General features: G+C 37.9%; 1 protein-coding gene across 2 annotated transcripts; it reads right to left on the bottom strand.

Annotated features, from left to right (window-relative positions):
* Positions 1-1,365: 1,365 nt before the first annotated feature.
* Positions 1,366-27,105, bottom strand: GUCY1B1 (guanylate cyclase 1 soluble subunit beta 1). Of its 2 annotated transcripts, none has more exons than XM_082482156.1 (11): positions 27,045-27,105; positions 25,836-25,954; positions 19,918-20,115; positions 10,432-10,662; positions 8,872-8,988; positions 7,897-8,030; positions 6,881-7,078; positions 4,741-4,978; positions 3,732-3,872; positions 1,998-2,152; positions 1,366-1,680 (listed from the first exon to the last, which is right to left on the bottom strand). In XM_082482156.1, the coding sequence occupies exons 2-11, from the start codon at positions 25,926-25,928 to the stop codon at positions 1,548-1,550; spliced, it is 1,638 nt and encodes a 545-aa protein (XP_082338282.1). In that variant the 5' UTR covers positions 25,929-25,954; positions 27,045-27,105; the 3' UTR covers positions 1,366-1,547. The 2 variants fall into 2 exon arrangements, with proteins under 2 accessions (XP_082338282.1, XP_082338283.1); XM_082482157.1 differs by having other exon boundaries at positions 4,741-4,879.
* Between the last annotated feature and the right edge of the window lie 626 nt (positions 27,106-27,731).

Here is a 27,731-nt window from a genome sequence, read left to right as displayed (position 1 = left end):
GTTGTATAAGATCTCTAAAAGGAAACTGCAATATTTAAAATTCTAAACTATGTGAACCCTATATGCATATTAAACATGTGCGAGGCTGAAACAAGGAAAATACCCACCTGATTCAGTACCCCTCTGAAATTTTACATTTAAAATTACAATGTGCCCTGCTACAAATGATAGGACTTAATTTATAATGCAGAAAAAAGTTAAAAAGTTAAAGGTATTTAATTAAAACGTATTTTAAATACAACTATGGATTTGAAAGAATGGTAGCCATGTGAAATTATAGTTAAACTTGATATAGAATAAAAATAGAAAAGTATTATCAAAAGTGGCACCCAGAATATTATTGTAAGTAATATATACTAAAATACAGACTTCAGCAAATTTAAAGTACAGACTCTCCCCTGAAGTTTAATACCGGGGGTTAATACTGGGAGTTACCATTAAAGAGTCAGTATTCATATACTTGGGTACCAGTGGTAACAAATCTGGATTAGATCTCCAGAAGAGCCCAAACAGTTTAACAGCCTAAATTTCATTTCCAGAAGTACATGAATATTCAGACACATAATTAATTTCCTGTGACTTACAAGAATTATTTCAGCCAAGGTAACTTATGGCTTTCATTATTTTAGTCAAGTGTATTTTTAAGATTAAATGTATTAGCTTAAAACTCTTTCTTTTTGTACTACTTTGGGACAAAATTCAAGCTATGTAAATTACTTTTACCCTTTTTTTCTCCCTTTGGCAATGGGTGGAATGTATGCACCTGCTTAGCTACGGCAAATCAGCAGGCATACTGTAACCTTATTAAGTGTCTAAGTTTTTGTAGCATGCTTGTGAGTCTAGATCTCATTGGCTTTTAATGAGATTTTGGTTAATACACACCCAGACTTCTGAAACTGAGGCATAAGCTTAAACACCACTCAGTACTTTAAGAGCTTTACCCTACATCATTTTGAGAAGAGGATTTAGGCTCATATGTCATTTAGAAGAAATAGTTTTCATCCTGTATATTTCTAAAACAAGACCTCTATCATGCAACAGTCTCCAAACAAGCAGATCCATCTAGGATTAACAGACCACCATACAGATCAGGTGTGAACCTGCTTGCAAGTAGTTGCTGGACTGTTGCCTAAATATTTGAAGGCACATTTATTCACTCACTGTAAGAAAGCAAATGGTGAATTTTGAAGTGCTGATAACCAGACATGTCAGCTAAACAGAAACGGACATTATATTGCAAAACCTAGTTCAGTGGCGAAATCCGTAAGAAGAGGGAGATACAAATATTTAAACACTTGGCATTCCCTCAAGGACTTTTTAAAATACAAAAGTGTTCTTTCAGGGACTGCACAAACTGCAAAGACAAATAATCAAGGACTTTAATGTGCTGTCAAGATAGTAAACACATTAATGAAATAGCGTTGTACAAAACTCTTCATTTTTTCTAGGGAACATTTAGTTTTGCAAATGCAAATGGATCTCAGTGGTTTAGATTAAATTTGTCATGTTTATGCCTTGTTTAAAAGAAAAAATTACACTCTGGTTAGTCATACCTCTGTCTCTGTACTCTTTCTGGACAAAAACCAAACCTGCATTGGTTCTTTTTTACCCTTCATAGAAACTGGACCCCTGTACTCCAGGTGGAACTGAGGATCTGAATTTTCTGGTGTCATGAGACACCTGAAATTGAAAGAGAAAACATGTAAAAATATGTACTACGTATGCACACCACGTACTATATAAAATATTAAACATGCTACAGATATGTGAGCAAATTAACAAAACAGTCAAATGTATCTCTAGATCATTATTATACATGCATACCAGTAACGGTATATCATAATGCAGTCTGCCACAGAGTTTCATGAGAACTCATGTACTTAAATAATGCATTGTGAGAGTCCCGTCACTTTCAACTCCAAAGACACTTTGATGTTATGCTGATAAAGTGATTTCTTTTAAGATGTCAACACCAATAGCAATACTGCTTCACTCACCTGTAAGTATATTCAGAGACATTGATCTTTCCCTTTTCTCCAGTAGTTTCTGTTCTGCTTGTTAGATTTACAGTATTTCCAAAGAGACAGTAACGTGGCATCCTTTGGCCTATGACACCTGTGACTACCTCACCAGTATGGATTCCTATTGTTATCTTTAGAGAGAAAAAATAAAGTTTGAATATTCAAAATAAACATAATTAATCTGATGCTTCTGACTAAATACAGGTATTGTGCCACTTCCATCTACTAGAGTTTATTTTTTCAATGTGCTACTGCTTCTTCAAAGACTTTTGTGTTTTGCATTTTTTGTATCACTTTTTTTTATTGTAGTGCAGTGTCATGGCTTTTCCTCCCACATGAAAGAACAAACTCCATATTTTTCCAGCATGCACCATGCCATGCTGCTTTTAAAGGGCTGGAGCACCTCGCCTATGAGGACAGGCTGAGAGATTTGGAGTTTTTCAGCCTGGAGAAGAGAAGGCTCCAGGGAGACCTTATAGCAGCCTTCCAGTACCTAAAGGGGGACTACAGGAAAGATGAGGAGGGACACTTTATCAGGGAGTGTAGTGATAGGATGAGGGGGTACGGTTTTAGACTGAAAGAGGGTAAATTTAGATTAGATATTAGGAAGAAACTCTTTACTGTGAAGGTGGTGAGACACTGGAACAAGTTGCCCAGAGAGGTTGTTGAGGCCCCATCCCTGGAAGTGTTCAAGGCCAGGTTGGATGGGACTTTGAGCAACCTGGTCTAGTGGAAGGTGTCCCTGCCCCTGGTAGGGGGTTTGGAACTAGATGACCTGTAAGGCTCCTTCCAACTCTTAACTATTCTATGATTCTATGATTATGTACTGTGAAATTTAAAAAAGCAAAAAGAGAGGCATACTCTGCAGGTCTGTGTTTAATGAGTGGTCAGAAGATGCAGAAATGGATGGTGTAGGTCAAGAAAAAAAGACGTTTCTCAGAGGAAACATCATAGTATTTTGCATTTGAAAGCTCAAGAGATAGGGGTTTGGAGAAGCTCACTCATATAACACATTACAGTTATTGTAAAGCCCCAAATCAAACCTTCTCACTTCTTTGTCCAGTGACAGTGAAGTACACAGATCTAAGCTAAGTGTTAGACCAATAACATTAACATAAATAGAAATATGTATCACATTCATTACTTATTTTGCTCTCAGAGCCTTCTGATGAGAATAGGTCAATGTAGCCTCCCCAGTTGTGTACTCATGCCACAACATCTTCATAAAATTCTACAATTAGTGAACTTCCACTAATATATATCATTGCCAGTAATCATTGCCATAACTGCCTACGGAACCGCTCTTTTCTTTTTAACGCAATATTTTTTCATGCCTAAATATGTATCTGAAGCATGATCAAAAATATCAGTGAGGAAATACTATTGTTCTGTTCATTGAGGTGAAGAAGACTCAATGAATTGTACTTGATGTGGAATGGGATTTGTTGATTAGATTGAAACGATCAGAAAACAGACATAAATGATGCAGACCTAATTTAGTCCTTTAAAGGTTAAGCACAATAAATAGATTTCAAGGTCTGGGAACTGCACGTCACATCTACATGTGACACTTCATATTTGTAGAAATCATTCTCAAAAATTAACAATAACAAAACTTGCATGGACTGGGACTTGAGCATTGTCATATTTCAAACCATCATCATCATGTCAAAGAATGGGCTCTACATTCAAGCCCACACATTTACTAACCTGTACAGGCTCACCATCTACTTGAACTTGGCCTGCTATTTCCATCATATCCAATGCCAGGTGGCAGATAGATCGTGCATGATGAATGCAAGGCTCTGGTAGACCACTCACTGTCATATACTTGTCCCCAACTGTTTCCACCTATCAAGATATATATTTCTCAATTACTTTATTATCATGGACTTTAGAGTACTAGTATGGACATAGTGCTTCTTTCCAGACTGCTCATCCTTTCAAATGGTTTCCCTTCACTTTCATTCAAATTGCCCTAATTTCCATCATCTCTGCTTGTTACTGAAGAGAATTATTATATGCTAACAATGTAACAGATTAAAATGACACTGCAATTGTGCGAACTGAAAGAGGCTTTCTTTTGCAGTCTTGTGGAATTCTGTAGAAACCAAGCACTATGTTTGTTTTGACTCACACCCTTGGTTCACTTGGTACAGGATTTCTAGTATCTGTTGATTTCTAGTAAAAGCTAGGTATGAATCTTATACATACAAACACACAAGCATACACATGTATGTAAATATGGGAGAGTGATATATATACACACATCTATCTACCTACTACCAGCTGTGTCTGCAACTACACCTCGTTCCTAATGAAGAAATGAAATTCACATTGAATAACTGAATAATAATTTATAATTTACAATCAGGAGATTCAGGTATATGACCAAAACACTTAAAGCACAGGGTTAGCAGAACCACAAACTGCTTGTATAAGTGTTCACATCTGCTAATTGTGGAAGTAGATTTATGTATCCACCTAACGGCTGACTGCAGAAATCCTGCTGAGAACTGAGCCCTTTATGTTCCTTCACACATTTGGAGATAAACAACATACTCTTCTTTAGCTATGTAATATTAGGTAACACAGTTCAAAGACTGAGAACTTAACCATTTTTTTAAAAAAGCCTAAAATCCAAAGGTTGGAAAAGAGTGACATGATAGTAAATTATTGAAAACGCACAGATTAAATACTTTGAAAATCTTTTGCTTACCTTGTAAACAAATGGATTCCTTCGTGAATCAGTCAGAATATCAAATCTCGTGTAAAGATCATTTAAAAGATTAACGATCTTCATGGCTCCCTCTCCAGAGGCATGTTTACTACAAAAGGCATTGAATCCAACAATGCCACTGAAAAGAATGGTCACATTGTCATACCGCTTAGCTGGAACAGGACGCTTGTGTCTCAGCTCATTTGCCACTGATGGTGGTAGAACAGAGTACAGTAATCTAAAAGTGTAAGACAAGAAAGGCACGAGCAAAACAGAAAGAATGTTGAGAATGGTCTTTATATCAGCACTCTTCAAATACAGTGTTTGTAACATAGTCGCATCATCAAAGACCAATATAAAAGACATTTACTGAGGAATACGTTATTTAGGGAACAGGAACTGATCTACATCAGCATACCTAAAGCCATGACATTTCAAACACATATTACTACATCTAAATTACTACCAAAAAGAGACATATATTATTAATTCTTCTGACATGACCTGTTAATAGTATCTTGGATCATTTTTGCTTATTGCTTAAGCATTTCTGCCATATCCTCAGTTCATATAATCTAGTTTTGCTCACCGAACCATAAAAAACTGCAGAAAAGGCCATGAAGAGATCGAACAGTTTTCCTCCTTTGATCAATTCATGCTAAATTCTTCCTCTTCTGTTGAGAATGCTGCTTTTAGGGTATATTGCCTATTTTTTTAATTAATAGTCTACACGACACATTAACACTTGTTGATACTACAAATTATGCAAATAAAAACCAAATCACACCCACAGAGCTTCACCCTACTCTCATGTGTACTCATTCTACTTTCTACTTGCCATCTTAATGTGTATTTCCCTCCTCACACAGCTAAGTGGGCAAGCTGAAGATCTCTTGACTGTTTCACAAATCTTGAGCATCGTTTTGTACACCGCTCCTGCCCAAACCTCCACTAACTGCATTTTTGGCAAGTTTACTACTGCATGAGTTATAATCAGTGAATACTTTTGGCACATGGTATAGTAACTGACACTGTCGGTTCTAGTGGCTGCCAAGAAGGTTAGAATTCCTGAAGATAAAATGACTTTATAAAGCAAGTAAACAGGAATGAATAGAAAAAAAAAACGTTCTTGTCTCTCTGACTCTTCTGTCCATCCCTTTCAAGTCTTTTTACAATAATTTTCATTACTCTACTAAAGGAAAAAACATCTGTCGATAGAATTCATAGCACAACATAGTGTTAATAGTGTTCATAGTGTTAATTCTACTACTAAATAAGCATAATCCATGAGAAATTCTTCTATTACAGAGTTGGGAACTATGTTTTATAAATGACAGTCAAACACACTGCTTGTCACACAAACTTTTGTTTAATTTACTGACAGTAGTCCTTGAGTTGAGCTGCCATAGATTAATGCTATGAATTTGATTTTATAGTTACCTGTAGAAATGGATTTGGGGCCCAATGCATATACTTTATTACTGTTACTTACTTATATCTAGATAGTAGTATTATCTAGATAGCCTCAAATCTATTTCTACAGGTAACTATATTATATATATATATTTTTTATATATATATATATATATATATAATATATTTCTACAGGTAACTATTCATAGCATTAGCCTGTTGCAAAACTTCATCTTTATATAAACTACTTTTGAGGATTCTAAGATATGTTTTTCTGTTCTATTAACCTGTGAGCATGGAGGTCCAGTAAGACAAAGTGGTCTACAGCTGGTTTACAGAACTCTGTCAAATAGTAGCATTTGGGCATTCATCAAATTCATCTTGGCTGCAGGGACTGCATGTAAGAGACTTTGCAAAACTACTGGTTTAGGTAATTCACAAAGCAAAAAAGGATTATCAGTTTGCTTCTCATAACTTTCCTTATCAGGGAATAAGCCATCAAAATACCTGTGCATGTAATTGCCTAGACTGCAGATGGCATTTGACAATCTAAATAAAGAAATACTCTATAAAGCATTAAAGTAAAATGTTCTTTCTTGACTCCAAAATTATCGCCCCTGAATATCTTTTATATTCCTTCCAAGATTCTGTTATTTTTTGAAGAAGGTAGCTATAAATAACATATTGTTGTGACTGTTTCAGCTCAAAATCAGGACTTGGTTCTTACGTGTCTGTCTTTTTCTTTTCATCTTCCAGTGCACGCAGTGTATGCTGCAGTCTGTCAGTGAGGATCTCAAGCTCTTGAGTCAGTTTATATTCCTCTCTGAACTGCTCTCCCAAAAGAACCAGATCACGGGTAGCATCATGCAATGGGATATCACTCAGATATAAACCTCTTCTGGTTAAATCATCCAAGTTCATCACACTGCAATGTGGAGAAATATATAATAATATGGGTACTATTAAACTTGCCAAAGGAGCACTTAAATGAACAGCAAAGGCTGTGGAATAACAGAAGAAAGATTGTGCTCTTGAACTTCTGATGAGTTGTACAAAACGTCCCTTCTAGAAAATACCTTATTTGTGTTCATTCATATTAACACACAGCTTTTGATTTTTGCATCTAGATACAGAATTGTCATTGACGAGTTCTATGAACCTTTCAAATGCACGTTCTTCAGTATATAAATAAAAGCGAGATTACGTTAAGATAGCCTCTTCCCTTTTTGTCTTCACTGCTCTCTCCCTTTTACATGGGAGATTAACGCAACATAACTGTGTAACATGGTGTGTTAGCTCAACATGCTTTTAGCTAAAGAAACCCTCCACTCAATACCCCATCCCAACCACTTCTTTCTGGTCATCACTGCTCTATTATGTTAAACCTACTGCAAAAATATATGAACCCACATAGGAAAAAAAAATCATTGTAACATTTCTTAGCATTCTCAGAGTAAGAAACAAAAAACAAGACTTGCCAAAAATCATGTAATCATGTAATCATGAGGAATTCCCATTTGTACAAACTGAACCAGAGCATCCCAATGTTTATATTGAATTATTTCATAATCAGTCAAGTTCTAATGTTTAAATGCTCCTCCCTCTTTTAGTATAAACACATCAAAATCAATGAAATCAATACTTGAGCCAATTAATCTCTGTAGTACTACTCTCATAGTGTTCTTAAAATTAGTAATTGTAAAATGAAAATCAATATTATGGAACTCTTAAGGTTTAAAGTACCTTGGTGAACAAAGAAAGAGAATACTGTCTGCTTCAGGCAAGTAGATCATTTGCCCTTTCAGGCGTAAGCAGCTGATTTCTGTTCCAGTCAGTTCATCTTCACACTCCAGCTTTTCCACATCCAACAGTCCCTCCTGGTGATGAAAAGTCACAGTTATATAAGGGCAATGGTACATGTGTTACGCACCAGGCTGCCACATACATAAGTGCCTTCAATACGAAGGCAGTCAGAATGTTTGGAATATATTTACAGATTACATTAAAACCCAATTACTTTCTCATTTGAACACCATACACTACCTTTATTTTAATATTATGATTTGCTACCTCAAAGATACAAAGCATGGTATCTTTCTTTGCCTTCATGTTCATAAGTTCTTGTTTTCTTCTGCATGATTTCTTAACAATCGTTTGACAAAAGCATTGCCTATTCTATGAAGTTCTATTTCTGCCCGGTAGCATTCCTGAGGAATCTTGCTGGTTTTACTCAGGTGCAGTTTTCTATAAATAAACAGGCTACTTGACATAGTAGATGCTACTTTACACGCTGCATTCATTCGTATCACCTGCCTCCTCTCCTGCCCTCTCTAGAGAAAAGGACACAGAACTGTATATGAACATATGTGCCCAAGCAAGAACACATTTTATATTTGTCTCCCACACTGTTATGAAGTAAAAGTAAGTTTAACTGCCTTTCCAGAATTACTTTGGTACAATACCATGTAATGGGTTGGTCCCTTACAAAGAAAGCATCAGACATGAAGTATATGTACCTCACCATTCCTATAAAGCATTCTACTTAACAGCTACACATGAATTCGCAGCAGTGACTTTTTCTTGGCTCAGGACTCAGAAGGGACGGAGCTTACTACTGTGCAAAGAGTTTTCTCTGACGACTTCTGAGGTTTCAGCACTTCTTATCTCTCCAAAGCATACTTACTTAAGAGAAAAACCTGGTGAATATTCTCTAGTTACCTTGGTCCGCAGTACAAAAACTGTATTGATATGTGAGAGGATCCCATGGAAACTAATATCAATATGAGGCCGGACCAAAGAGAAAACTGACAACAGACTGCAATTTCCTGGCTGCAGCTAGAATTAAAAAAAAAAAAAAGGGAAAAAAAAAAATGTTATGTTCTATACTAAAAGTATACATGAAGTAATTATATGCAATTTGCCTAGATGACAATACTGAATGGAAGAGAATATACACTATGCATTTCTCCATTAAAACACAAAGTTTTTAAATTAAGCATTTTAAACCAGAAGTATACTGACTTCAAAGTGAAACTCTAGCCTGCAAGATGACTTTGTAAAATTGTGTTAGACCATGTTTGTTATCTGTCAAACTGTTCCCACTCTACAGTAAAATAGCTTTCCAGTGTTATCCTCCTAAGTGACCTCCTTCAAACTCCCTTTTCAATAAGCTGTCTTCTCTAAAGCATCAACTCTGAAAATAATGATTCTGATAGCCATCCTCAGTAGGCTGAGTAGTTATAGCTGTCCAGTGAATGCCCTTGGGAAAAATCTGGCAGATTTATTCTAAAGCTCTTACAAATCTATCTGCAAAATTCAGAGTGAAACCACCAAAAACAAAATTGCAGCAAAAAGGAAGTAACATAAAATCGCATTTTAAAAATATGTTAATGATTCAGAAGCAATATGGTATGTGCAGTGTTAGGCTACATAATTGTAAATTTCATCTGATGTTTTAATCATCTTACCTTTTGCTTCTCTCATATTACTGCTTTTATCTGTTGCTTATTTTTAGAAACAGTCAGCTCTTTCAGGCAAGAACTGAGGTATCCTATTCATATACAAAATACATACTTTTAAATGGACCTCTGAGTATTCTTTTACTGTAAATAGCCAGAGGAAATTGCAGAAGTGGCATCAAGTTCAGAACACAGACACACACGCACATATATACATATTTATCATGAAAATAGTTTGGGTCGTCTTAGTTAATACTGACACTTTCAATGCACAAGCCAAGAAAGCATACTACAATTTCTGTTATTCCGCACTTCGGTTATTGTGCATCTCACAGCTTAAGTATTTGAAGGCATTACTGCCAAGTAATACGTATAGACTATATACCTTCTGCTACACTACACAGTAGTATGGGCAAGATCATTTCCTGAATCCCAGGCCAAGTTGCACTGTCTCATATCCACTTTAAAGAGTTATCTGCCACCTTCATAGCAAATGTATTTCAGATTGAGTTACGAGAAAGAATCAGGTATCAAGCTAATACCTGAACTATGGAGGTGATCAGGTTTTCTCTGCTCAAGCTTATTCTCTTACTGCACACAGACTTGATGATAACAAACAGAGCTGTTGCAGAATTATGGTTATTTTCACAGTCCCTTTTCAAACAAGATAAGCACAATATGTAGTACATATTACACAGTTACACAAGAATGCTGTTTAGACAGAGAATCCTAAATCTATTTTATTAATCTTTAAAATAAACCTGTGAAGCATCTAGCATTAGGAATCTCTATGATTATTCACATATGAGAGTCGTCTAACCTGTGGAAGGACTCTGTATATAGCATTGCCACACTGCGTGACCACCAGATCTCTGTCAAATATTATGTGGAAAGGAAAGGCCTTGCAGAAAGTATAGGGACTGATGCGAGACTCTTGGGTACCGTTTTCTTCAAATCTGTCAAGGTCTTCATAGTAGTCCTCTTCTTTAGACTCTTTCTCTTCGATTAAAAACTGAATGTGGTCACATTCCTCATTTCTCTGTTGAATAACCTAGAAAAATTAAGGAAAAAAAGAAACACTGAAAACTCTGCTACTCATTAATAGCTGGAATGCTGCTATGAAGACACGAATACATTTAGAGCAGCAAGATGAATTCAGAAGTGATATTTGCATCTTGAAAAATATTATATTATAATCAATATTTCTGATTTTAGAGAGTCTTTATAATTGCAGGTGACTAAATATGGCTTTGCTTAGCCACAGTTGCTCTCTGCATGAACAACATATTGAAGATCACTCAAATACACTTTATAAAGCCTGAGTGAAATGCATATCCTGAAATCAGGGGTCAAGGCTCAGGTTATGTTTGCTTTTACTGGTACATGCCAGAAAACAAGACTTTCCTCTCCTCTTGAATGAACATGTGGCAAGTCTTGAATTACACAGACCACTTGAATCTTTACTTTGATGAAAGCTGTTTGGAAGGTCTATAACACAACAGCAAACAGTGCTGACTAGAGGATGGGCATTTCACAGTCAGCCAGAAGAAAGGTGGATAGAGCATATGTTTGAATATTCAATCCTTACACATTCAAGCAGTGATGATTGCAAGATCAGGACCAACAGAGAAAACTAAAAGCAATGACAGTCTTCTCCAAGCTGCATTCCATATTAAATGAATTCATAATAAAACCAGAGTCATCCACATCAGTGGAGACTCAAGTAAGTGTTTTGAATATACCATTTCACACTTTAGTAATTCTACTCAAAGTTAGTACAAATATGAAATTAATAGGGATTATTTTGTTTGCAGTGAGAATCATGTATCACAGTATAATTAAAGCTAATAACTAATAGAATAACATAATTTACTTTGAGAGGCCAAATTCACCTCTTCTCAAGCCTAATTAGATTTAATGACTGGAACAGAACAATTCTATTTACACAGTATTGTTTAGTGGCAACTTTCTGGAACATGTTGCACCTGATTCTGCTTTCATGTAAAGTCTGATCCTAAAGCCACTGAAGCAAAAAAAAGAATTCTTAAAATCTCTAATGCATCCTGATTCTGCCCTTTACACATAGTCTAACCACAGAGATTAACAGTTACAATATGAAAACAGAACAGATATGCACAGACACTGCACTTGATCCCTAATATATTTAGTTTATTAAATATTTCTCATCCACAACTGTCAGCCATGCTAGCTGATTGGTTGGGGAGTGCTGATTCCTTTATTTGTTCCTATAAAAATGGAGGAGTGTAAAACAACAAAACAATATTTTACTGCTAAATAATGCTTAATTTAAGAAGGTAGTGTTCCTTGATCTCCTGTTTGACAGGACTGGGGTGACGTGGCTTGAAAGCTGCCCGGCAGAAAAGGACCTGGGGGTGTTGGTGTGCAGCCGGCTGAATATGAGCCAGCAGCGTGCCCAGGTGGCCAAGAAGGCCAACAGCATCCTGGCCTATATCAAGAATGGTGTGGTGAGCAGGACTAGGGAAGTGATCAGCCCCCTGTACTCAGCACTGGTGAGGTCCCACCTCGAGTACTGCATCCAGTTTTGGGCCCCTCACTACAAGAAGGACATTGAGGTGTTGAAGCATGTCCAGAGAAGGGCTACAAAGCTGGTGAGGGGTCTGGAGGACAAATCTTACGAGGAATGACTGAGGGAACTGGGGTCGTTTAGCCTGCAGGAGGCTGAGGGGAGACCTTATCATCCTCTACAACTACCTTAAAGGAGGCTGTAGAGAGGTGGGGGCTGACCTCTTCTCCCTGGTGACAAGTGATAAGATGAGAGGAAATGAGTTTAAGTTATGTCAGGGGAGGTTTAGATTGAATATTAGGATACACTTTTTCACTGAAAGGCTTATTAAACATTGGAATAGGCTGCTCAGGGAGGTGGTGGATTCACCATCCCTGGAGGTGTTTAAAAAAAGGGGAGATGTGGTACTTAGGGACATGGTTTAGAAGTGTTTTTTGTCAGGGTAGGTTAATGGTTGGACTTGATGATCTTAAAGGTCCCTTCCAACCTCAGCGATTCTATGATTCTATGATTCTGTTCATTTAAAGGAAAGAGAGGCTTTTCTGGAGGACAGTTCAGAGCAGGAGTCTGATTTAGGTGCTTTATACCACATGCTGCATTAGTCTTTTTCTGTTGCATACGTAAGTAACTGAGAGAAAGATCTGTCTACTAATTTTACCAGCTAATGTAGGTACCTAAAGCTGTATGTATGAACAACTTCAAATGTTAATGATGATAAAACCTAATTTCCTCAAGAAACTGTGTTGGTAATCGATATGGCAGTGTGTGGCAAAGAGAAGTGGGAAATTACTAGTTAATAAGAGAGAAACCTTGGAAAGAATATGTGGTGGTCACTCGAGGAAAACAAGTTATATGGGTTTGTCTAGGAAAATGGAACATACTAGATGGAGACCTAGTTCTCCTCTGAATTCAGGGTTTAAAGTTTCTCCATGTCCTCCTCTTCTTTTAAATCATTGTCCCTGAAATTGTGAGGGACTGTGGCCATACTGAGGATTGACAGAACACAGTTACAGTCTTAGTTCTTACTTTCTATCACTTCCACATGGTTTTATTTTATTATTACCATTATTTGGTCCAAGGATAGCTGAGATTACATACAGTAACCTTTTTCAAATTGTGTAGAATTATCACTAGAATTGATCTATGCTTCCAGATAATTTTTAGTCTTGGATCTTACTTCAAAGAGTTGCTCTTGCTAAAATTGGAAAAAAAAAGCATACTTTGGATGAAAAGCTTCTTCATTTGGCAAAGCCATCCTAAAATTAATTTTTGAAGGTCTAATACTTTTTAGGGAATGTTCATATTAAAAGCACGTCACCTTCCAGAAATATTAATATTATCACCTAATGACCATCTTAGTCACTGCATACTAGTATTCTCTTACCAGGCTGCACCTGTACTTACAGGTTTTTTTCTGGTACCATGCAGCAACTAACATATTTTTCATAACTTGCCATTTTTTTCCATTTATTAGAAATGAATGATGCATCAATAAACAAAACTCAAGTGATGGTTAAAAAAACCCACCCAAAATGAACTGCTACATGCTTCAAGACATCTAGCCAAGTTTGAGACTCAACCCTCCACAGATGCTACACGCTTACACCGTGATGAAGTCAGTCATCTCATATGATGTGCTACTTTCCTAACCTTTATGGATTACAACTGTGTCAGTAACAGTGCAAAGCAGCAAATTACCCAGGCATTTGCAACACTATTTTTGAGCAGAATCCAGGCATCTATAAATGCTTGCTGCACTAGCACATCACATTAGTGCAGCGAATGAACAACAGGCCAAACACATGGAAATGTGTCACATCTACAAGATGGCCACAACACCATCTGCATGCTTCTGGTAAACCTGATATGCTGTGGACACAGCTGGTTTACTAAATTTGATTCTGGTCATCCATGCTCAGAGCCATATTAACAGAAGCTACAATCGCACCCCTCTCCAGGCTAAAAAAGCTACTGATTCATCCTTAAATAACTTCCCATTGGGTATGTAATTTCATGATGTCTTTCCTGCTCACATAATTTACGAACTATCTAATCTTCCTATCTCACAATTTCATCCACCTTGTCAGCAAATTTAAAATGAGCACTTCTGGCCATTGACACGATATGTTAAGTTCTGTCCCTTCACCCTTATACCTACAGATTCAAGCTAACTGGCCAGATACTTATCTGGCATAAAGACCTGGTCTAGATAATCTGCAGTAAGATTAACTAGAACAAAACTTATCTATCATTCCATTCCGCAAGCGAAGTTTGCAAGCCACAGAATTTCAGTATCATTTAAATATTTTTGAAGAAGCCTCTGTTAAATGCTTGACAAATGAAAGCTAAGTGACAGAAGCAACAAAGCCAGGAATCAAGTCTAATTCTTCCCCCTCTGCAGTCTTAGCTGGTGAAGTGACATCAGTTCACCATGTCTAAGAGCTCAATCACCATAGTAACCGCAATTAAAAACTGAAGGGAAAAATCACTCTCCTGGTTTCAAAGAGAATATATAACATCTATCTGCTAACCTCCCTGTGCTTTCCAGAAGATGTATCTTCAAAGCTTGTCCTTGCTTAGCCAAGTGAGAAGTCACACCAATATTTCAGGGAAGGACAACTCAGAGAACAGTTATTTTAAAAGGAATTTGTGGTTTAGTATATTTGGTGAGCGTCACACAAGATATTAAATCAAGCAGTATCACCGTGATATAGCATGTATAATGAACACATGCTATCTGTTAACTTTCACTGATGTATCTAAAAGACAAGACCCAATTCTCTAGATAGGAGCATGTCTCCCAAGACACACTCATATCTCAGCATGGGGGAGGGACAGAATGCCGCGGACAAGGATCTTTTTCCATCAGATTGTGAAGATTAATACAAAGTCAGGCTTTTGCCATTTAAAGGTCAATAGAGCTGAAATTCTTGATCTCTTCTAATAAAAATCTACTGTGCAATGCTACTTGACAAATTTCACTGCAGCTTCAGGGTGATCCTGAAGCAAAGCAGTCCACTGCGGAAATGGTACCCCTCTTAGCTTTGCACACCCAAAGGTAAAACTGCAGGGATGTCTCCACCTGGCAGCTGGTTTCAACACAGCCTGTCTCATTGCACCGAACCTCCGAGCCTGGAGCTAGTGAAGTTTCTGGCTGCCTTTGTGTCAGAATTAGAGGTTGGTTATGCTCCACAGTCAATTTATCTTCATACACAGCCAGCATTTTTATGTGTGGATCAGTACTGCTTGTCCTCCGTGACAAGTACCTAAGTAGTTTTTAGGTCAGCTCTCCAGCTGGTCACATTCTCGCTTTGCTTTTTATATTGTTATTGGTAATGAGACAGTCTGAAATTACCATCTTGTCAAGGATTTCCTCTGGTCTTTTCTCATTTTATATTGTAAACCACCTTCCCTGTGTAAAAGAAAGATTTTGATAGTCTGCTCTCAAATAACAGAATTGCAGAAGTCTGTTTTCCCAACAGATTTTTGGGCTTTGTAGCATTGTACAACATTCTTCATTGACCCATACCATCTGTAGCCTTGAGGGAATCCCTGTCCTGATGCCACCGTCACAGGTCACTCTCCTTTATACACTAATAACCTCTGACAAGTGAAGCGAGAGAAGGCATAGCCAGAAGGCTGCTAACAGAGACCTCATGCCAAAGCTGGTCACCAGCACCATGAAGATTTTAAGTTCTCATACTGGGACTGGCAGAACTTCAATATTCTTAGCATGTTCTCAAAGTCAGCAACAGTTCTTGGGACAATACCTGCAGCAAAAATTATAGTCTTAGCTCTATTTAGCTAAAAATATCATATCAGGGAAGATAAGGCAGATTGGATTTGAACTAATTAATCAATTACTGTCAACCTAGGCTTTCCTGAACTATTCAACTGGAACTGCGAATCCAAGTTCAGAACAAATTGCCTTCCTTTCAGTGCTAACAGAGTTTACCAGAGACAGAGACTTTTTTTTTCTTGCCTTCAGCACACACATATCCTAGGTGTTAAAAGAAAAGGCACGTTTCCTGAAAGACACCATTCTGGAAAAAGGAAGCCCTAGTGTATTTCAGAAGAATATGTATGTATGTGTGTGTATATATATGCATATATAAAATAGTTCTGTGTGAAACTGCAGAAAGGTGATAAAATGAAACTTTTTTTTTTTCTATTTAGCTATTTCTCCACCCAAACCAAGAACAATATGTTTTTCTCAATATTTATTTTTCCTTTTGTAGTCATGAGATTCCTCAGGTTTGCTCTACAGGTCAAGGGTGGCGATCTTTTCCCTCTTCTCAGCACTGGAGAGGCCACACCTGGAGTGGTGTGTCCTGTTGTGGGCTCCTCAGTACAAGAGAGATATGACTGAGGCACTGGAGCATCTCTCATAAGAGCAAAGGCTGAGAGAGCTGGCACTGTTCAGCCTGGACAAGAGAAGGCTCAGGAAGACGTCATCTGTGTGTACAAGCACCTGAAGGGAGGGTGCATAGAGGATGGAGCCAGGCTCTTTTCAGTGGTGCCCAGTGCCAGGACAAGAGGCAATGGGCACAAACTGAAATACACGAGGCTCTGTCTGAACATCAGGAACACTTCTCTACTGTGAAGGGGACTGAGGGTTAGCACCCGTTGTCCAAACAGTTTGCAGAGTCTCAATCCCTAGAGACAGATGAAAGCTGAGCACAGAGCTGAGCAACTGGCTCTAGGTGGCTCTGCCTGAGCAAGGGGGGTTAGACAAAATGCCCTCCAGAGGTCTCCTTCAACCTCTGTCATTCTATGACTCTGTGTGACCCATGAAACAAAATCTAACCACTTAACAAAATGAAAACAGTATTCTTGTAAATGATTAAGATCTGCTACCACCTTCACAGAAACTGGTAATATGTAAGACAAAAACAACATTTCATGAAAATACAGACTTAGAAGCATGTATTCCCTCAACCGGATTTATGTAAGCATTTCTTCTAAATAATCAAAGAAGAAAAGTAGATAATAAGGTATTAAACATCAAATGGCAGATATCAACTTCACGCTTATATAAAGAGAACTTCAGAATTTACTAAACCAGTCCTGTGTTGGATTGTTATGAAAATGCTTTGGATAAAGAGATTTGGAAGGACGACTCAGGAATCTTAGCTCTGTTCTTCCAAGTCAGAAGTCAACTCCCATAACAACATCAGAAACTTAGGGCTAGGCACTGAAGCGCTTATCAGTCCCCCCGAAAAATTCTTCCTTAAGCAAAATTCTAACTAAAGTCCAAATCAAAAAATTTACAGAAGCAGCATTGACTGGTCCACAAAAACTGAGGGGATGAAAAGCAACCTCATTGTTTTTCTGTGCTGTGCTATTCCAAACAGCCTGAAACATGAAAGCATTAATTTACTAAATTATGAGGCAAGGGATCGAGATGAAAGAAGTCAGTCAATTTTTTTCTCCTGTTCTCATTTTTTTGAATAGTGTAAAACTAGCCAGGTACCACAATGGCAGACTTACTCTGCTTTAAAACCATCTCTCCATACCATTAATTATTAATAGTTGACCTATGGAGTAATGGAGGGAGACTTTCACTGTCTGTGTGGATAAGCTGCAAATTTTGGCACTCTCACCTTACAGAAACAAGTAGCTGATTTTTCTCTGCTTATCTACCACTGGAGTTTATAAGTATCTGTGAAGTAAAGCACTATATAATGTCATTAAACGTGTCAAAAGCTAGGCTTTATTAACCAGCAGAGAGAAGAAAAAATTCAGGGTTGAGGGCACACGACTTTCTAATAGGGACAAGTGAAAAAACAGGGTAACACAAAATAAAATACAGACAATATACACTTTCTTCAGTTTAGGGGTAATACTAATTTTTAGGCACCCATGTACTTTTGGCTCAGACAGTCTAGGAGAATAGTTTGGTTTATAATTAAAATTTGTGCTCGTTTACAGTAAGTTAGACAAATACTATTAAATTTCTATTTAATTACAGTACAAGAATCAAATTTCCAGAAAAGCCTAACAAAGTCAAATGAAAATTATAAGTAAATTTAGAATCAATATTTAAACGTCTTTGGAACATATATTGTTTGTGAGAAGTCTAAGTGGATATCAATACTGTCCCATACAACCTTCTTAACAAAGTAATATTCAGACCCAGGACACAGTTTGTCAAAAGTTTGTTCTGGTAGCTGCTTTGCACAACCCAGATTTCTCCTCTGCCCCACTGATTACTTTTGTCTCTGCATGACCCCTCGACTATGGTGGCAGAATTCTCTCTAACAGGCAGAACACCAAACCACATAAAGGGACAGATGTAGGTAAAAATAACTCAGAAAAAAACCCTGTTATTTTGAATCCAGTTCATTTCCTCGGTCTAGTTTATTTTATAGCTTGACAACAGCTGGAGACACACAGCTGAAGAAGCTGTCGTAGGACAAGCTTCAGGAGTAAGAAAAGGGGGACAGCGTAAGCTGTTTGTGCTACCAAAAGAAATGCTTGTCAAGCAACAGCTTCAGCACTCTTGCAGCCAACTTTCCAACATGGTCCTTCTTGTCTGTCTCAACGCTTTGAATAAACAGAGACTTAAGAAGAGTTCCGTATCTGATTACTAACACCTGCTGTAAAAGTTTGAACTATGGATTTCTACAAACTAGAATCTGAACAAGGACAACAAGTATATCACCATCACTATACAGAACTAGCCATTAACTACGAACCTGAGTTAGCTTCTAACAAGAAACCTAAAAGGCAAATACTCCGATACAGAAGTACAAATACCTTTATCATTGGGTTGCTTGTAAATCTCTTTTCTGAGCAAGACCATGTTTTTGTGATACACTCATGAAACTGGAACTGATTTTCTGAGTAAGCGTACAATGAAACTGTGCTAGAAATGTAATACAACTAGGGAATAGTTAAAAAAAAAAAAAAAGAAAGAATGCTTGCTGTACCTGCTTAGATTCTTTTCTACTTGATGAAAAGTATTTTATATCAGTTGCAATGTTTCTAACATGGAAAAGCTTTCATTTGCTGTTTCTCTCAAGGTATATCTGCACCTTGGATCAAGCTCTGATTTTATATCATTACATATGCAAGGCCTGATCAATTAAATCTTTCTATTGCTCTGTATGGAAACAAAGCAGAAGCTTCCTTCCCATTTCACAAGTGACTTAGCACACATGACATTATCTAAACTCTGTGACTGAGGAGCATTTTTCCACTTCTGGGGCGGTAGGTGTATATCCAGCCACACTGTCACACAAAGATAGTATGAGACCCACAACCACATCTCGGTTCTGGGAAGGACCTGGCATGCAGGCTGGGAGGAAAACACTGCTTGCGAGCCAGACCTCCTCAGCACACATCAGCCTCCCCGTCTGCACATAGATGAAGAATCTAGGACACAGAGACAAAAAGTCCATGTTCTCACAGAACACAGTAGACAGTAAGAAATATATGCCAAATATAAAATAAAGTGGAAGAAAGCACCCCAAATAACCCAGTACTTAATTTCCGTACATGTCACGTCCCACTTTGAATAAGAGGATATTGTTCTGAACTGTTCCCGATTGGGTCTGCTTGCAAATTAGTGCTCACATGGCTGACCTGTCCTTAAAGCAACACAGATGATGATGGATCTTTCTGAGTCAGTACTGATGCCACTGCTTTGCAGAGGACAGCAACAATGAAAATTATTGTTTGCCATAACTTCACTTTTTATTTTCTTGATTCTGTCCTATTGACATAAACTTCCAATGTGTACATCCCTTCAGACATTACCTTCATATCTATTTCTGTACCGTGGATCTGTTGAGCTACTGTTTTGATTATTCCAATGACAATATCCTGAAGACCTTCTCTTTCCGAATAGTAATGCAGAATGAGCCCCTTCCCCTTCTCCGCATCAGTGCACCTAAAGGAAGGGGCTCGCATACCCGGGTAAATAGTAGCAAGGTGGTCATGCAAAGCATCCAGATTCTGGAAGAAGAAATTAAAACATGATTATAAGGCATTCACTTACCAGTTCTGAAGAAAGTAAGTACATATTCTGTCTAATCTGAACATCTTCTTTCTCCTACTGCTCACACTCCCTATGCATTTGCCTTATTATCTGTAGAGCTGTCATCATAGCAGGCTTTTCAGGTAGCTTGCAATGTTCTTTCCATTGACTGTAGTAATATTTGAACAATGAATGGCATCAAAATTAGCACCATTAAAAATTACACCGGATAGTAAGAATTCATACTTGACTATGCTGTATTTTGAAACAATCCGATGATTAAAGACCTTGCATGTGTTTCTCAATCCTGTACCTCATCCATTTTCATCCCTTCCAAATTCTAGTTCCTATAATCTCCTCTTCAGATGTGAATTTAGGCATCAGACACAAATAAGCACGTCTGAATAAACATGAATCTTTTTCCTTATTCTCAATGAAACAGGCTAGTTCTGACACCATAACAGTCAACCCAAGTTTACAGGGCCTGACAAAGTCTCAAATTTTAAAGTAAAGATTTAAATGATTAAAAGACCAACCTCAAATACATACTTTCTTCGAGAATAACTGAAAAAATCCACAGAATATATAGAACATAACACAACTGCTGTAATAATGTTTCAGCAAAGGTTATTCAAGAAAGGGAAGAGGTCTTCAATTTTTCCACCTGATGTCCTGGACATCTTATGTACTTAAATTTAAATTTTGACGAGACAAATTGCTATCTGGAGAGGAAAGCTAAATGAGAAGTTGATAGGCATATCTAATAAGGACATTAAAGAGAACGATGAGATAAAAATCACACAGAACACAACACTATCTCCAACTTTGATTATGAAGCAATTATCAAGCTCCAGTTTGCTATTTACCATATACTTAACACAGAAAGAGCAACCTTGCTGGATAGTGTTGCAACCCACATAATCATTTCCCTACATTGTAAAATTCATACAACTCCTTTACATTATAAGTCCAGAAAATTACTGCATGTTTTAAATGTTGTTCTTTCAGATCCCCAGGTAACTGCTAGTACCAGTCTTTGCATACTGTTTTCTGCCTGCACAAGGAGAAGTGAGGTGAAAATATTTTCAGCGTGCCGTCTGGGCCATTCTCCACCTTTGATGAGCATATGTCAATCATCACATTTGTGGAAGCATACTGAACTTGATTTCATGGGAGCTGTGAAGTGCTCAAACAGCTGCCTCTTCTCCTGGGAGGCCTCCAGAGGAAATGAGACTCTTAGAAATTAATTCCGTAGGATTCACTCAGCCTGGAACTTCCTCTTCTGGTTTTTTAGTTTGTTTCAAATTCATGTTTTTGTTGCCATATCAACACCTTCAAATTAAAACTTGAAGAGGCAACAATCTGGGAGTCAATACATTCCAGCTGTTAGTGGGCATTCAATTGCAAAAAGCATAATTCATGAAGGCAAATTCGCAACTTTACAGGGTTCAAGACAATGAAATTGGAAAAGACTGCTTTGAAAGAGCATGGATAAGAAAGAGAGAGCTGACTGCCTCCAAGGGAGTGCCCCCCAATCTCCTTAACTGGGTGCAGAATTGCTCTTTCATTACATGTGCCTCAGAACCAGCTGGGATATATTGACTTTTGGAAGAAAACTCTTAAGAAGATATATGGGAAAAGACAAGAATCTCCTAGTTACAGAGTCATCAACACCTTAAGAATTTCAGAAGGAGTTTGTTATGGCAAATGGCCAATGTCAAGGACAGAATTTTTACAAGATGGTTGTCTCATTATTAACATTTAAGTCCAACATAAGTGTTGCTAACAAATGGCAGTAGCCCCATTCTACAAGACCGCTTTGCCACCCTACTACCCCATTACTGACTTTATCCAAGCAGTGGCACAGGCAAGCCCATGATATGCCCTTTAGTTTTTCTAATCATTAAGAGTGGAGGACTTGCCCAGGATGTACTGCAGCTACTTTTCAGTCCCCAATGTGTCTTTTCTCCCTATGCATGCAGATTACGGGGTGAAAAAAGAGCTTATTGTATTCAGAACCTTGCTACAACAGCAGAGATGTGCTTCCAGACCAAGGAGCTGAAATCACTCCCAGATCCTGTCATTTAGACGTTGTCACTGTCCCTCCCATTGCTATTTTTTGTTGTGTTTGATCCATTCTAAATTGATATGGCAGCTTCTGGACAAACAAATATGTCTTTTTTTCTAGTTTGTTCACCTGCTGTGGGCCAGAGGCACAGTCAGGTACAGATCATAATAGGTTAAGCTCTCTCCCTGAATTGTTGGCTCCTAGACTGCTCAGAGGTATACCAGACCTTGTGCTGGGACCAGAGACACTAATTCTAGAGCTTTGGCCAGCAGTGATCAGCTCCATGGTGAAACACAAAGGGATCTCCAAGCAAGAACAATCAGTGATACTAAATGAAGACACCAATCTGTGTGGCGCGGTCAACACACTGGAGGGGAGGGATGCCATCCAGAGGGACATGGACAGCTTTGAGTGGTGGGCCCGCGCCAACCTCAGGAAGTTCAACAAGGCCAACTGCAAGGTCCTGTACTTGGTCATGGCAATCCCAAGTAGAAATACAGGCTGGGCAGAGAATGGATTGAGAACAGCCCTAAGGAGAAGGACCTCAGGATGTTGGTGGATGAGAAGCTCAACACGAGACAGCAATGCGGATTTGCAGCCCAGAAGGCCAACCATATCCTAGGCTGAGTCAAAAGAAGCGTGGCCAGCAGGTCAAGGGAGGGGATTCTGCCCCTCTACTCTGTTCTCATGAGACTCCACCTGGAGTACTGCATCCAGCTCTGAAGTCCTCAGCACAGCAAGGACGTGGCCCTGATGGAGCAAATCCAGAGGAGGGCTCCGAAGATGATCAAAGGGCTCAAGCACCTCTCCTATGAAGACAGGCTGAGAGAGTTGGGGCTGTTCAGCCTGGAGAAGAGAAGGCTCAGGGGAGGCCTTCCAGTACCTAAAGAGGGACTATAGGAAAGGTGGGGAGGGACACTTTATCAGGGAGTGTGGCAATAGGACGAGGGCTAACGGTTTTAGACTGAAAGAGGGTAGATTTAGATTAGATATTAGGAAGAAACTCTTTACTCTGAGGGTGGTGAGGCACTGGAAGAGGTTGCCCAGGGAAGTTGTGGATGCCCCATCCCTGGAAGTGTTCAAGGCCAGGCTGGATGGAGCTTTGAGCAGCCTGGACTAGTGGAAGGTGTCCCTGCCCATGGCAGGCTTGTTGGAGCTAGATGATTTTTAAGGTCCTTTACAACTCTAACCATTCTATGATTCTATGATTAGGCAGATCCTGGCCTGTCTAAAAGTAAGAGTTGCGGTTGGCATCTGAAATACAAAGATATGCTGTTCAGCTCCATGTGGTACAGAGCGTCTGCAAACTTTTCTAAAGAGGAATTAGTCCCCTGAAATTTATCGCACTGCAATTATGAACAACAAAATAGCCATGTAAATGATTCCCTAAATGAGAGAACTAACCACTACTTCAGTGTTTGATTTTCATTTGGTAGAAAGCTACTGAACATAACATAAAAGGGTTTCTTATGAGTTACCTCTTTTCACACTGCTTCTCTTTGGCACAGTGTCTTTCAGTATGATTTGCAATTTTTTGAGGCCTGTGTTTTTCATAGAAAGTATAAATATTAGATCTAGTTGCACTATCTTTTTCCTCTTTCATGAAGCTTGAAGTACCTGTGTTTTGTCTATGAATAAACTAAATTTTCTCTGGGATGTCAAGGGAAAGAGGATGTAAATATGAGATTTATTTTCACATTCTTTAAAAAGCTGCAGCTCTCAGTTATTTCATATATCCTGGACTCAGTGCAGATTTCAAGAAGCACCATTTGGAACTCTATTACATATTTTAAGAATTTGACAAAAGTTCAGCACATTAAAACCAATCTGCACCTATTTTTGTAACAGGTATGTAAATTAGTTTCCTGACCTAATCTGACTGCTGGATGATGAAAAAATAATAAATCATGGATAACGTTGATTTTCCATCATAATAAAAAGCTAAAAAGTACACTTCTGGCACAGCTAATACATTAGTCCTGTTAAATTTTACAGAAGTATGTAATAGCCAATGTCATCTGTTAACACTGAAATTCAAACAAAGCAGCCTAAAATACTGTTGTTAGAAGAATATAAACGTAAGCTGTTCATGCTTTTATAGGGGTTTGGTGTGTACTACAAACGTGTCCAGTCTTTTCATCATCACACATGGTAAGGAAAGGAAACATAAGTATACTACATGGAAAAGGGGATGAGGAAAAGGAATAGGGAAGGACTGGCCAAAGTGATGGAGCAATGGGCCATCTACACCTTTTTCTTCCTCCTCTCCTATTCTTGCTCAACCCTAACTGCAAGTTCAGTACAGGCGTCATCTTTAAAAATTACATTTATCCAAAGGCTTGCTTTGAGGGCAGCCTCAATGAAGCTGTGAAATATAAAGGAAGTCACATCCCATAGAAAGACAATGGTATACAGACCACACATGGTATACACATGTTGGAACATACACATACCCTGTCTGTCTGTCCAGCAATTACATTCTGTAGGATTTGTACAAGAAATCTGGGTTGACTACATCTAGGATGCTCTGGAATAATCCAGGTTTTAGGGCAGGTAGTGAGATACAAAGTAAATATTCTAGTAATCCAGCAAACTACGCACTCTTCTCTTTTCACTTATTATTGCTGGAGAGATTTTAATGGAACAGATGACAAGAGGTTGCTAAATTTCCAGTGAAAATCAATAGAGATTTGACACTCAGCTTTTGGGCAATCTCCTGTGAAATCTTGATCAGCTCAGTGTTTTTAAACTCATTACAGAACACAGTTTTCTACAGGAGTGATATATATCACAAACCTTAAATCCAAAGTGCTTTTTTGAAGTGAACAATTTTCAGCTGACAAAAAAAGGAAGCCCATTTTTTTCTAGAAATCACATTTTAGAGAACTCACTACATTTCTTCCATGCTTTTGAAAATTTGTTTTCATTTTGTTTTGTTTTACAGTGCAGTATCATGCTGTTCTGCAGTTAGGAAAGCAAAAATTTGACACTGCTGCTCTATCCAACCCTCAGTTCACGGATGAAGGATAATGTCTTAGAGATAACTGTGTATGAACCCTACTGTACTTAATGTATGATTAGAAAGAACCAGTATTTATAATTAGTCAAAGAGAACTTAGGAGAAGACATATCCTACACATCTGAAGACCACACTTTCCGTTAGTATAAATAACGTAAGTCTTTTTACTTAACACAAAAAGATAATTTGGTGGTTTTTTCATCTCTTGTACTCTATACTTTTGTTACATATCAAAGCTCTAGTTAAAAATGTCTCTTTGCAATGTCAAATGAAATTTCAGATTCATGAATGCCTCTGCCTCAGCTTACCTGCCTTCTCACTCCTTTTTTATGAAATTGAACAGTCAAAGATGCTATGGGAAAATTATTACTCTATCAAGTAAATTAATAATATGTCAACTGAGAGGGGAAGAGAACAACAATGGCAAAACTGCTGAGCTGTAGAAAGCTCTGCAGAATACAAACACAACGGAAAAAAGTTTTCAGACACTTCTCCACAAATAGCTGGAAGATTATACAGTATAACCTTTATCTCCAAATCTCAATTGATGATCTGTTGAATAGACCGTACTTCTGTCTGGTATCTGAAATAATTTGGCACAAAATTCTTACCTGCAAAAACTCCCTGACATTGGAGCCCAAGACACGTAGGATTGTATCATAACCAGATTCTTGACAAAACACAAAAAACATCTTCCCAAACATTTGAAGAATTTCCCCGGCATTTAGATCTAATTAAAACAGGAAAATACGATTCAGTCCAAACACTGCATTTCACACACTTTGCTTACTACTTTAGTCTCGTATTCATAAACAATAAAGACAGTACCCAAACTCTAACCAGATCCAGTAGGTCAAGAATATGAGAAAAACAAGATTCAGGGTCCACATGGCAAATAATGAGTATTCAATACAGGAATTTCATTAGGATTTACTAATTACCATTATGACTTTGCCGCGTTGTTCATTTCACGCATGTATAGCATTTTAGACTTTGATAGAGATAAGAAATCACTATGTGAAAAGAAAGGAACTCGGTTGTCAGTAGGGCTCGCCTCAGGGGCGTTAACTTCTGGTTTACAATAGCATGAAACCACATCAGCTGCTCCAATTCAACATAACTACTACAGCCATCATAGTCTTATGTCTTCTTGGCTAATTACTGATTCAGAACAATTTCATACTGCACTTGGGTCTGCAGATAAAATAATGCTGATGGGCATAATTCTACTTTTTAAATCCCAGACAAGAGCTGCAATGACTGAAAATGAATGTGACCCAAATCAATGGCAGATATGAAATGAGATATGCCCATGCCACAAACATTTCTGTAACTCAGCATGCTTCTTCAGCAGAGAGATCAAGGATTCAGCAGCCACGGGCTGCTCTTGCAGCAGCGGTTGAAACCTGGGTGTATTAGCAAGGTAGCTACAGCGGTATATTGTTATTTCGTGACTGCTTGTAATACTGACCATGCTCTATGGATGAGGTATATTACTGAAGTTTAAGGTGTACCTATGGCTTGGAATACTTTGGAATTAATAAAAATAACTTCAAGGAATACAAAGTTTAAGGTGTACCTATGGCTTGGAATACTTTGGAATTAATAAAAATAACTTCAAGGAATACAAAGAATAAAAACATCTTAGGTAAATTAAAAAATAATCCTTTCTTCTGGGATTTTAAAAAATTCTCTCTTTGACCAATACCTTGTTTTCACTTCCTCTGTACTAAATTCTGTTTCTCTCTGCTAGGTGGGTTTTTTTAGGGAGGTTATCTTTTATGTGATGAGTGAGCAAAGAAGATATCCGTATTACTTACTAAGGACCTTGCTTGCAGCTGCAACCAGATCATAGGTTTTGGAATCATCGTAAATTATTCTGACAAGAAACTGTCCTTCTTCATCCAGCTGTGCCTCCTTCCTAAAAAGATAACAGAACAAAATCTTTTTGTTTGCGGGAGAAGCACCATATCAATAAATCAATTATATATTGTTTGGTATCAGTCTTTTAAATAAAATAAGTTTGTAGGTTCTACCTTTAAGAAGTTACTTAAGACAGAAAATTAGAAATAAATCTATTCCACATCTCCGGATCATTAAGGTACAATACAAATATTTCAGACCACATGTGTTTGGAAAATAATAATTAGCTGTAGGAAAATAAACAAGATTTTTCAGTACAGAGCCTCACAAAAAAATTGCTGAACTAATAAAGAAAGAATTTGCATTCTAAATCTGGGGAATAACTAATAATCCAGCCCAAGATGGGCTCTTTACACACCTTTTAAGTAAGTGTTTTCATTCCTTCCAATTTTGATTACACTTTATTTACAAAAGGCACGGGATGTTTTTAGCAATCATTTGCACATATCTTCAAAGAGGAATCTAAAATCCAGATGTAGGCACCTAATCAAATACCTTTTTTGCAGAATTCTGCACGTGCCCAGTAGACAGACATGCAAAAAAAGGATGCTAGGACTTTGTAAGACCTTGTTCTCACATTGCAC

The sequence above is a fragment of the Vanellus vanellus genome (assembly GCF_965231255.1).
Source record: "Vanellus vanellus genome assembly, chromosome: 4".
Lineage (NCBI taxonomy): Eukaryota > Metazoa > Chordata > Aves > Charadriiformes > Charadriidae > Vanellus > Vanellus vanellus.
The sequence above is the reverse complement of the archived record's forward strand: the minus strand, read 5'-3'. Positions and strand labels throughout refer to the sequence as shown.

Coding starts and splice junctions, on each gene's coding strand:
- GUCY1B1 (XM_082482156.1), bottom strand. CDS start 25,928: ATGTTTGGGAAGATGTTTTTTGTGTTTTGTCAAGAATCTGGTTATGAT. Junction 8,989..10,431: donor TATACAGAGTCCTTCCACAG/GTTAGACGACTC, acceptor TTTTAATTCTAG/CTGCAGCCAGGAAATTGCAG. Junction 1,681..1,997: donor GTCTCTGAATATACTTACAG/GTGAGTGAAGCA, acceptor TTTCAATTTCAG/GTGTCTCATGACACCAGAAA.